At 36.6% G+C, this 11,878-nt stretch overlaps 1 protein-coding gene across 4 annotated transcripts; it reads left to right on the top strand.

Annotated features, from left to right (window-relative positions):
* Positions 1–262: 262 nt before the first annotated feature.
* LOC104110808 (putative late blight resistance protein homolog R1B-16) lies at positions 263–5,013 on the top strand. Of its 4 annotated transcripts, none has more exons than XM_009620363.4 (3): positions 263–715; positions 1,695–4,279; positions 4,721–5,013. In XM_009620363.4, the coding sequence occupies exons 2-3, from the start codon at positions 1,714–1,716 to the stop codon at positions 4,765–4,767; spliced, it is 2,613 nt and encodes an 870-aa protein (XP_009618658.1). In that variant the 5' UTR covers positions 263–715; positions 1,695–1,713; the 3' UTR covers positions 4,768–5,013. The 4 variants fall into 4 exon arrangements, with proteins under 4 accessions (XP_009618658.1, XP_009618659.1, XP_009618657.1 ...); XM_009620364.4 differs by having other exon boundaries at positions 1,678–4,279; XM_009620362.4 differs by having other exon boundaries at positions 1,667–4,279.
* Positions 5,014–11,878: the final 6,865 nt, after the last annotated feature.

The following is an 11,878-nucleotide window of genomic DNA, read 5'->3' as shown; positions in this document are numbered from 1 at the left end:
ATGTAATAACAAATTTTTGAGATTATTTATTTACTTATAATATTAACTATTAAGTAAATCTATTCATGTCCTTATTTGTAATTTGATACTTAAAAAAACTTTCTGAAAAGTTTGGTCAAATATAAATTATTGCTCGAAAATGCTTTTCGTAGCGATTAGTCAAACACAAATTGATTTTGAGTAAAAACTTATCAAAATAAGCTTATTTCTACGTGTTGGCCGAACAGGCTATAAGCCACCCAGTTTTTTCGTGTTAATTTGGGGCAACCTGTATCTACCAAGTACTGCAAGTTGTTCTCTTTCTTTTTTTGCCTTAAATGCACAGCGGCCCAAGCGCTCGTTTGGGGATGAAACCTTGACTTTCTGAGTTTCTAGCCAGTACTGTAAGCTTATGCTCATTTGTTAATTTCCTGTGAGGAACATCTCTGTATTCCTAAGGGTGGTGCTATTTTCATACATGACTCTCAGTTTGGTAAAATACCACAGAGAAAGAAAAACAGAGAGTTGTGCTTAAGACTGAAAGTTTTCTTGTTGGTTAAATAAAATATTTTCCACATTTTCTCCAATCAGGGAGTTATGAGCTTGGTGTAGTTGTAGCAGTAAATAAGAGGCGTTACGTTGCTGCATCTGTAATTGGTTGCTGCTTAGACATTGTGTGAATTTGTAGCTGAGGGGGAAAAAGACTCAGACTTGTGAGTAACTTCATAGCCAATTGGTAAGCAGTAACTTCATGATTAGTTGCTTGATTCCACTTCTTTACCATTTTCGTGTTAGCTGATTAATAACTTCTTTTATTTTTCTTTCCTTTTCGTGTTGTTTCGCCTGGTTGATTTGTGAGTGACATTTGTTACAGAACAGATTCTTGGATGAGTTAAAGCAAAATATTGTTTCTGCTTGGGCTTTTAGTTTGTTAGGTGTGTTGCAGCAGAATTGTTGATTTTGTGTTAAAGCAGATAATGGTCAATGAATTTAGAATGGACCATTGGGAGACCAAGGTTTAAAATCCAACCGAGTCAAAAAAATAAGTGTTAGGTGATTTATTTCCATTTGTATAAGTATTGGTGGTTAGAGTTAGCTGATGCCTGTGCACGAAGCTGGTTCGGACACCACCATTACAAAAGATCACTGTGGTAGAATATTTAGCTGTTATATTCACTATATATCAAGGACAAGACTAGAGAGGTCTTGTTATACTACCATGTTAGCCAGAGTGTTAGAGCTGTACCTTGATCCGAAAATGCTTATAGTTCTACCTCTATTCCTTTTTCATGCGGACTTTTGGGCTTAGTTTTAAGCTTAAAGATATCAGGATTTCATTTGATTCTTTCATTTTCCTTTTGTTTTTTCTGTTTTTGTGTTTGACTGGTCTAGCAATTGGCTTCAGGTTTGTTGATATCACTAAGAAGTTCGGGCATTGCAATGTTGTTGCATCAGTTTAAAATAAGTGCTGATAAGTTATCTGTGTAAAAGAGATCTTCCATTTGATAGATTCGCTTTAAGTTTCGATTTATATTTAAAGTTTCTTCTGGTCTAGCAATCATTTCACAAATTAACGAAGTTTGATGCACTGATGAGCCACATACTTTAATCAAAGTCGATCTTTCTGCGGGATTCTGACTTTCTTCCTTTTCCAGCATTTAGCTTTCAAGTCATTTATTATGTGCAGATCCTTTGTAGTTTTGTTGCGATTGCAGACACACAAAGAGACGGAGAATGGCTTATGCTGCTTTGACTTCTCTTATGGGAACTGTTGGAAAAATTCTGCAACAAAACCCAGATCCTGAGAAAGGGGAAGAAATGAAATTTCTATATGAAACTCTTGGTTCCTTGAGGGCCATTCTGGAGGATTCTGTGAAAAGAAGTGATCTTGAGATGATTAAAAGGTTGGAAGCACAAACCACACAGATGGCATATGCACTAGAAGATAAAGTCGAGTTAGCAATGGAGAGTGGAATTCTTGGAAGCTTGAATCAGATAAAAGGACACATTGATTCCACCATGAATGACTGGATGAAGATCAAGACTAGCTATGAAAACCATGTCAAAGCTCTTCCAGCAAATGAAGGTTTTAGTCCCGATTCATCAAAACTTTCTTCGCAGCCAGAAAATGTTATGGTTGGCCACAACAATGAATTAGACCTGATGTTAGATCATCTTACTAGGGGCTCACGTGAACTAAAAGTTGTCTCTATTGTTGGGATGGGGGGCATTGGTAAGACAACATTTGCTACAAGAATTTATTATGATCCAGTAATCGTTTCTCGCTTTGACACTCGTCCAATGGTTACTGTTTCACAAGAATTTTATGTTAGAAGGTTACTTCTAGGCCTTCTTAATTCTATCACGTCAATTCCTCGAGAAATTTGTAACGAAAGTGATGGACAATTAGCAGATCGGCTACGAAAGGGTTTAAAAGGGAGGAGGTATTTGATTTTCATTGATGATATATGGAGCACTGAAGCATGGGATGATATGAAGCTATGTTTCCCAGATGATGGCAATGGAAGCCGAATATTACTGACCACTCGTAATACAGAGGTAGCTGAATATGCTAGCATGAATGAACCTCCCTTTCATCGCATGCGTCTTTTAAGTTTCGATGAAAGTTGGAACCTCTTCCACTCAAAGGTTTTCACTAAAAAAGGTCTTTCCTCTGAATTTGAGAAGATAGGGAAAGAGGTTGTTAAAAAATGTCAAGGATTACCGCTAACAATCATCATAGTTGCTGGACTTCTCTCCAAAATCCATTCATTAGTTGAATGGGGAAATGTTGCTGAAGATGTGAACTCACTTTTATATGAATGTCCTGACAAACAGTGCTCAAGACTTATTGATCTTAGTTACCGCCACTTGCCTCATCACATAAAAGCCTGTTTTCTGTATTTTGGAGTTTTTCAGGAAGACACTGAGATTAATGTCAAGAGACTTGTCAAGCTATGGGTTGCAGAGGGGTTTCTTGAGGTAGAAAAGGATAAGAACTTGGAAGAAGTGGCTAAGAAGTGTTTAGAAGATCTTATAGATAGAAGTTTAGTTTTCGCCGATAAGGGGAGTACTCGCAATGGAAAAATAAAGACATGCAAAATGCATGATCTTTTACATGGATTTTGCTTGAGAGAAGCTCAGAGAGAAAACTTTCTGCGTGTCATTCAAAAGAAAGATGATGATCTTCATGCAAAGCCCGTCCTCTTTCATCCAAAATTTCATAGACGGATAAGTATCTTAAGTTGTGACAACTATAAGTTATATTTTGATCATGATACTTACAACAAAGCCCGTTCAATTTTATTTTTGGGTAAGCCTTACTACATTCCGGATATCAAACTAGAGTACTCATGTTTCAAGCTATTGAGAGTATTAGATATAGCTACTGACACATTGAGAGGCAATTTCCCTAAGGATATCCTTTGTTTGTTTCACTTGAGATACCTGGCTTTTACCTTTGCCGGATCTTTGGATTCTCCCCTGGATATGAGCCTTTGGAATCTTGAAACATTTGTATTTGATTACCGGGTCTGTGGTTGTATATATTTTGCAGAAGAAATATGGAGGATGGAACAATTAAGGCATCTAAAGTTTAGCTTGAATTGCTTAACCCAACCTTCACAAGAGAAGTGCTTGGTGCTGGAAAATTTGCAGACATTTTCTGGGTTGAATCCTTTAAATTGTACAAAGGAAGTGTTCAAAAGGATTCCCAATGTTAAGAAGTTAATGATTCTAGGACACATGGTTCAATATGGAGAGAGTGAAATGCCAGATTGCTTCAATGACCTTGCTAGTCTAGGTAAACTTGAGTCACTGGGTTTTCACATTCAAACAAATATTAACCACTTGAATTTGTGCCTTCCTCCTCCAGGCAACTTTCCACAGAACCTTAAGAAGTTGACATTTATCTTTACGTACATGCCTTGGAAGAATATGGACATTGTTGGTATGCTACCTAATCTTGAGGTGCTAAAATTGAGGAGCAGTGCTTGCATAGGTGAAGAGTGGGAACCATCTGAGAATGGGTTTCATCAACTAAAATTCTTGCTTTTACATTGCTCAGATCCCAATTACTGGAAGGCAACTAGTGACCATTTTCCTCTCCTCGAGCATCTGGTGCTAAGAGATTGCTATCATTTACAAGAGATACCTCTGGATTTCGCGGACAGTCTCACATTGCAGTCGATTGAGATAGAGAACTGCGAGCGTTCTGTTGTGACTTCTGCCGAGCAAATTCAGGAAGAGCAACGGAACCTGGGAGTTGATGATCTTATAGTTCGTGCCTGCAGAATTCGAGGTACCTAAAATGTTTTCACCAAGCACTTCTATCACTGCCCTTGACTAATTAGAGGGTTAGTTTAATGCCTGGTTTTATTTCCCCCCAAAAGAAACAAGACTTCAGTGAAAATCTCATGGAAGAAACTAGTCCCTCTCGCAAATTCATAGTCCTACATCGTCTATTGAGTTAAAGTACAGTGAGATTGATTTCATTTTTCAAAATACATACTAAAAACATCAAAAGTTGCAACTTTTCTCATTTTAAAATGACAAAAGATAAGCTGATAATTTAGTCAAAGATCATTTAAGATTGAGGGTGTAAGCAGACAAGTCGAAAAATAAAGGTATTTTGTTGCAAATTCCTATATTTTAGTAGATTGTCTAGGCTCACAAATGATCTTATTTTTAATCTGTTTAATATTCAACTTACTTTGTCCACTGTTTCTTCTATGGTGTACAGGTTGTGAAGATGAAGATCATATTTCTCAATCATTCGGTGGAAGTTAATCTGATTATTTTGTGCCACTTCTCTTCTTGTAAGTAAGTATTTCACATTGATGTTCTGTACAGTACTGTCCTATGCTGCTAAGAGAGTTGTGCATATGCATAAGCATAAGTCCATCATCCAGTTTTAGTTTACCAGGCTTGTTAATATCTGTTGCTACATGATGGAATCTGTTAACACTTTCAACTGTATTTCTTTTGGTTGCATAGCTATGCTGTTCATGTCAAAAAAAGGGAAAGACTACAGAATGCTTCACTTTCTGCTCAATGTAACGACCTTTTCGTGACTCGTATATGACTCAATTATGAAGCGTTAGTTTACGCACGTCGTAGAAAAGTTGAAAAGGGTTTTTTCCTTGCGATATCTTACTGAAACAAGGGAACTCGTAATGTTAAATGCATGCTACATCTTTATAAACTAAAGAAAACTGACACACTTTTGCACTAAAAGGCAAAGCAAACTACCAATTCAGTGATGAATATGTAGCTTATTCTATTTTATGTCTTTATAAACAAAAGAATGATTTATCAAAAAAGGGCGGAGTGCGGAATGTAGGCAAAGTGGCCTTATAGACTAATGGACGGCTAATATTCTGCAAAACTATACGAATTAATCAAACCAATAAAGGGAGAAATGTTATAAAATAAAAATTGTAAAATAAATAAACCGAAGACAAGTATAGAGAGAGATTGATATATTATTCAAACTTCAAACTTATGTATATAATAAATTGAAAACTCCTCTATTTATAGAAGAAAGGAAGCAGCTGCGAGGCTTTTCAGGAAGCAGCTGCAAGACTTTTCTTTAGCTGCTTGTAAGCTGTCTGCATGAGCTGCTTGCAACCTGCATGTTTAATAAAAAGCTGCTGCAAATCATTTCATTGAGCTGCTTGCAACCTGCTTGCATCAGCTGCTTGTAGATAAACTTCAACATAGTACTAAATGGATAATCTTTTTCAGGAAAATTATCTATAGCGGAGTAATAAATGGACATCCACAATGTAATTATTTTCATAACACTCCCCATTGGATGTTCATTAAAAGGTATTGTGCCTCGTTAAAACCTTACTAGGAAAAACCCAGTGGGAAAAATCCTAGTGAAGGAAAAAGAGTACACATATTTAGTAATAACGCATTTCTAGCTGCCTCATTAAAAACCATATAAGAAAAACCCTGTGGGGAAAAACCTTATTAAGGAAAAAAAAGAGTACATCGCGTATTTTACTCTCCCTAATGAAAACCTTGTTTCAAATATTTGAGTCTCCGCATTCCAATATTGTATACCATCTTCTCAAAAGTTGAAGTTGGCAAAGATTTAGTGAATAAATCTGCCGGATTGTCATTTGAACGGATTTGTTGCACATCAATGTCACCATTTTTCTGAAGATCGTGTGTGTAGAATAATTTTGGTGAAATGTGCTTCGTTCTATCTCCTTTTATAAATCCTCCCTTCAATTGGGGTATGCATGCAACATTGTCTTCGTATAAAATTGTGGGTCTTATCTCACATTCCAAACCACATTTTTCTCGAATAAAATGAATTATTGATCTCAACCATACACATTCCCTACTTGCTTCATGAATAACTATTATTTCAGCATGATTTGAAGAAGTATCAACAATAGATTGCTTTGTGGAGCGCCATGATATGATAGTACCTCCACATGTAAACACGTACCCGGTTTGAGATCTAGCTTTATGGGGATCAGATAAATAACCTGCATCTGCATAACCAACAAGATCTGCACTATCTTTGTTAGCATAAAACAAACCCATATCAAGAGTTCCCTTTAAATATCGCAATATATGCTTAATTCCGTTCCAATGTCTTCGTGTAGGAGAAGAACTATATCTTGCTAGTAAATTAACAGAAAATGCTATGTCAGGCCTTGTAGCATTAGCAAGATATATTAGTGCACCAATTGCACTGAGATAGGGTACTTCAGGACCAAGGAGTTCCTCATCCTCTTCTGGAGGTCGGAACAAATCTTTATTCATTTCAAGTGATCGAACAACCATTGGTGTACTCAATGGGTGCGCTTTGTCCATGTAAAAACGTTTTAAGACCCTTTCTGTATAGACAGATTGATGGATAAAGATCCCATCTGCTAGATGTTCAATTTGCAGACCAAGACAGTTTTGTCTTTCCAAGATCTTTCATCTCAAATTCTTTCTTAAGATATTCAATTGCCTTTTGGAGCTCTTCTGGAGTTCCAACAAGATTTATGTCATCAACATAAACAGCAAGTATAACAAATTATGAAGCCATTTTCTTTATAAAAATACATGGACAAATAACATCATTTATGTAACCCTCTTTTAGCAAATATTCACTGAGGCGATTATACCACATGCGCCCAGATTGCTTTAAACCGTACAAAGATCTTTGTAATCTGATTGAGTACATTTTTCGAGATTTTGAATATGCTTCAGGCATTTTAAGTCCTTCAGGGATTTTCATGTAAATTTCATTATCAAGTGACCCGTATAGATAAGCTGTAACCACATCTATTAGATGTATTTCAAGCCTTTCACGTAAGGCTAAACTGATGAGATATCGAAATGTTATGGCATCCATAACAGGTGAATATGTTTCTTCATAATCGACTCCAGGTCGTCGTGAGAATCCTTGTGCAACAAGGCGAGCCTTGTATTTTTTAACTTTATTTTTATCATTCTTTTTTCGCACAAAAACCCATTTATGACCAACTAGCTTTATACCAGCAGGTGTTTGGACTACTGGTCCAAAGACCTCTCTTTTAGCAACTGACTTCAATTCCGATTGAATTGACTCTTGCCATTTTGGCCAATCAGATCTTTGTCGACATTCTTTGACAGATCGGGGTTCAAGATTCTCATTATCTTGCATAATGTTAAGTGCAACATTATATGCAAAAATATTATCCACCACTATTTCAGATCGATTTAAATTAATCCCATCACCAGTAGAACTTATTAAAAGTTCCTCACTCACTTGAGTCTCGGGTTCATTGATTTCTTCAGGAATTTCCGAACTAATCAGATCTTGGGTCTCTTCAGGAGATCCCTTAATAATATCATTTTGATCATTTGTCGATTTTCTTTTTCTAGGATTTCGATCCTTAGAACCCAAAGGCCTACCACGCTTCAGGCGTGCTTTAGGTTCACTAGCTCTCATGCTAGTAGATGGTCCTGCTGGGACATCAATTCGGATAGGCACATTCTCTGCAGGGATATGTGACTTAGTTATCCTTTTCAAATCAGTAAATGCGTCTGCCATTTGATTTGCTATATTCTGTAAATGGATGATCTTCTGGACCTCCTGATTACATATAGGGGTACGTGGATCAAAGTGAGATAATGATAAAACTTTTCACACAATTTCTCTTTTGATTTCCTTTTTCTCTCCCCCTAATTGTGGGAAATTTGTTTCATCAAATCGACAATCTGCAAATTGAGCAGTAAATAAATTTTCCGTCAATGGTTCAAGATAGCGAATAATAAAGGGTGATTCAAACCCAACATATATTCCTAACCTTCTCTGCGGGCCCATCTTACTGCGTTGTGGCGGTGCTACTGGCACATATACAACACATCCAAAAATTCGTAGATGGGCAATATTTGGTTCATGACCAAAAACTAATTGTGACGGAGAATATTTATTATAATATGTCGGTCTGAGACGGATAAGTGATGCTGCGTGCAAGATAGCATGACCCCAAACAGTAGTGAGCAATTTTATTTTCATAAGTAGTGGTCTTGCTATCAACTGCAGGTGTTTAATAAATGACTCTGCAAGGCCATTTTGAGTATGATAATAACCTACATGATGTTCAACTTTTATCCCAACTGATAGACAGTAATCATCAAAAGCTTGAGATGAGAATTCTCCAGCATTATCAAGGCGAATAGCCTTTATAGGATAATCTGGGAATTGTGCCCTTAGTCGAATTATTTGGGCTAATAACTTTGCAAACGCCAGTTGCGAGATGATAGTAGGCACACATGAGACCATCTTGAAGATGCATTTATTAGGACCATAAAATATCTGAACAACCCACTTGGTGGGTAAATAAGTCCACATATATCCCATGTATACGCTCTAAAAAAGCAGGGGACTCAATGCCAACCTTCATTGGTGATGGTCTAGTGATCATTTTGCCTTGACAACAACCATCACAAGAAAATTCATCATTTGTAAGAATCTTCAGGTTCTTTAATGGATGCCCACTCGAATTTTCAGTAATTCGTCTCATCATTATTGATCCAGGATGGCCCAAACGGCCATGCCAAAGTACAAAAGTATTTGAATCAGTAAACTTCCGGTTTACGATAGAGTGTGCTTCAACTATACTAATCTTTGAATAGTATAAGTCAGGAGATAAAGTTGGTAACTTTTCTACAATGCACTTCTGGCCAGAAACATTCTTTGTAATACAAAGATATTCCATATTCATTTCATCTATCGTCTCAATATGATACCCATTTCGGCGGATATCCATAAAACTCAACAAGTTTCTTCGGGACTTGGAGGAGAATAATGCATTGTCTATAATAAGTTTTGTTCCTTAGACAGAAATACAATAGCTCTTCCGGAGCCTTCAATCAAACTTATATTACCAGAAATTGTAGAAACATTTGCTTTTTCCTTATGCAAATAAGAAAAGTATTTCTGATCTTTGAATATGACATGAGTTATTACACTATCAATTACACAAATATCTTCATGATTGGTCTTTGATCCAAACATAATTTGAGGATTATCCATATTCTTCAAAATAACATAAACAAAATAAATATGATAGTAAACATTATTATCAAAGCATAACTTTTATTTATGTACAACTATTACATAACCATACTATCTACTACAAACAACAAAAATTAAAATATTTACATCTCTGCAGATTCATCACCGATCACATGACTTGTTTCTCCTTCCGGGAGTGCAAAGTAATCAGCTACATCCAAATGCATGATGTATAAATTATCTTCAGAAATAAAATTTGCTTCAGCATTTTTCTCAGTCTTCTTCAGGGAGGCTTGATACAGCTCAACTAGGTGCTTTGGCGTACGACATGTACGTGATCAGTGCCCTTTTTCTCCACATCTATATCATGCATTTTCTGCGTTTGCTGCTTGCACCGCTTCATGCTGTTGTTCCTTCCTTTTCCACTGCTGGTGGTGAGGATGGTTCTTTGGCGCATTATTATTACCATGATTAGTGTTTCTTCCCCGACCACGGCCATGACCACGACTGGGGCCACATCCTCTTCCACGCTTAGCTTGGTGGAAGTTCGTCTCATTCACTTCAGGGAATGAACAAGAACCAGTAAGTCGGCTTTCATGGATTTTCATTAATAGCCCATTATGTTGTTCGGTTACAAGAAGATGTGTGAGATAAGTTCAGAATACCTTTTGAATCCCATCTCTCGATATTGCTGCTGCAGGAGCATGTTCGAGGCATGAAAAGTGGTGAAAATTTTCTCCAACATATCATGAACAGTAATATTATCACCATATAATTTTAATTGGGAAATAATTCTGAACATAGCAGAATTATACTTACTGATAGATTTAAAATCTTGTAGCCTTAGATGAGTCCAATCATAACGTGCCTGTGGAAGAACGACCATCTTCATGTGGTCATATCTATCTTTCAAATTATCCCACAGTATGGCTGGATCTTTAACACTAAGATATTCCATTTTCAGGCCCTCATCAAGGTGATGGAGTGGGAATATCATTGTTTTGGCACGGTCTTGGTTTGATGCCTGATTTTTGTCCTTGAAAGATGAATTTCGGCATCAAGCACCCAAGACATGTAGCTTTTGCCCGATATATCCAGGGCTACAAATTCAAGTTTAGAAAGATTTGACATTATTTAGAAAAAGAAAGTTCGTACCTGTGATACTTTCAAAGTATTTGCTCGAGATGGCAGAGTATCGTGCTGATAACGTGTTATAAAATAAAAATTGTAAAGTAAATAAACCGAAGACAAGTATAGAGGGAGATTGATATATTATTCAAACTTCAAACTTATGTACATAATGAACTGAAAACTCCTTTTTTTATAGAAGAAAGGAAGCAGCTGCGAGGCTTTTCAGGAAGCAGGTGCAAGGCTTTTCTTTAGCTGCTTGTAAGCTGTCTGCATGAGCTGCTTGCAACCTGTCTCTTTTATAAGAAGGTGCTGCAAATCATTTCATTGAGCTGCTTGCAACCTACCTGCATCAACTGCTTGTAGATAAATTTCAACAGAGTACTAAATGGATAATCTTTTTCAAAAAGATTATTTATAGCGGAATAATAAATGGACATCCACAATATAATTATTTTCATAACAAGAAAAATCTTCTCACTATATTTATTTGTTGAGCCTGAGGTAACACAAGCTTTCAGTCAGCATAAGCTTATTTCGTATTTACAACATCCTTTCATTCGAGATATGAAATAACAAATAATTGATGCCTCGGATAGGACATCATTCATTGCTTTAACCAACATTTCTTAACATAATACTTCTACACTTGAGTGCTTATAAACAATAGAAGTGAACTGGAACTAACAAAGACATTAGCACTTATACATGCCTCATTTTTGTATAGGATAAGCCACAGAAAGGAGCTACGATTAATGTACAAGTTGACATTGGCACATCTATATATCTATGAACTTGTGTCATCCTTTGCTGTTGTGAAGACGAAACCTGATCGAGCAACATCACTTCCCTCATCAATATCCGTCCTCTTAACCCTCTTCGGTCCACCTAACTCATGTGCTGCACGTGTCTCCTCTACTATGTCACTTGGCATAGTCAACTTCTCCTTGATGGAACTTGTTAGATTCCCCATTGCACTATAGATATTCTTTTTCGCCGCACTTCCCCTGTTCAACATCAGAAAGAAAATGGAGTTAGCTGTGATTTTAAGACTAGCAACAGAACTAATTAGAGGAGGATTTTAGCGCAGGTTGTTCAGCTAAATCTGTTTTGCTTGCTCAAACAGAGCGTGCATAAATGCAAACAATCTAAAAATCTATATATGTATGTGTGTGCCAGCGTAGGTGTGTGTAATTTAGAAACACTTCACACTCATGCCTTTGTGTCATTGCATAAACATATTAATCAAACAAAAAG

This window comes from Nicotiana tomentosiformis, chromosome 3 (genome assembly GCF_000390325.3).
Source record: "Nicotiana tomentosiformis chromosome 3, ASM39032v3, whole genome shotgun sequence".
NCBI classification, from domain to species: Eukaryota; Viridiplantae; Streptophyta; class Magnoliopsida; order Solanales; family Solanaceae; genus Nicotiana; species Nicotiana tomentosiformis.
The sequence above is the reverse complement of the archived record's forward strand: the minus strand, read 5'-3'. Positions and strand labels throughout refer to the sequence as shown.

What these genes read in the sequence shown, in the direction of transcription:
- LOC104110808 (XM_009620363.4), top strand. Translation starts at nt 1,714, where the DNA reads ATGGCTTATGCTGCTTTGACTTCTCTTATGGGAACTGTTGGAAAAATT. An exon ending in TCGTGCCTGCAGAATTCGAG is followed by an intron (nt 4,280 to 4,720) that starts GTACCTAAAATG and finishes TATGGTGTACAG; the next exon opens with GTTGTGAAGATGAAGATCAT.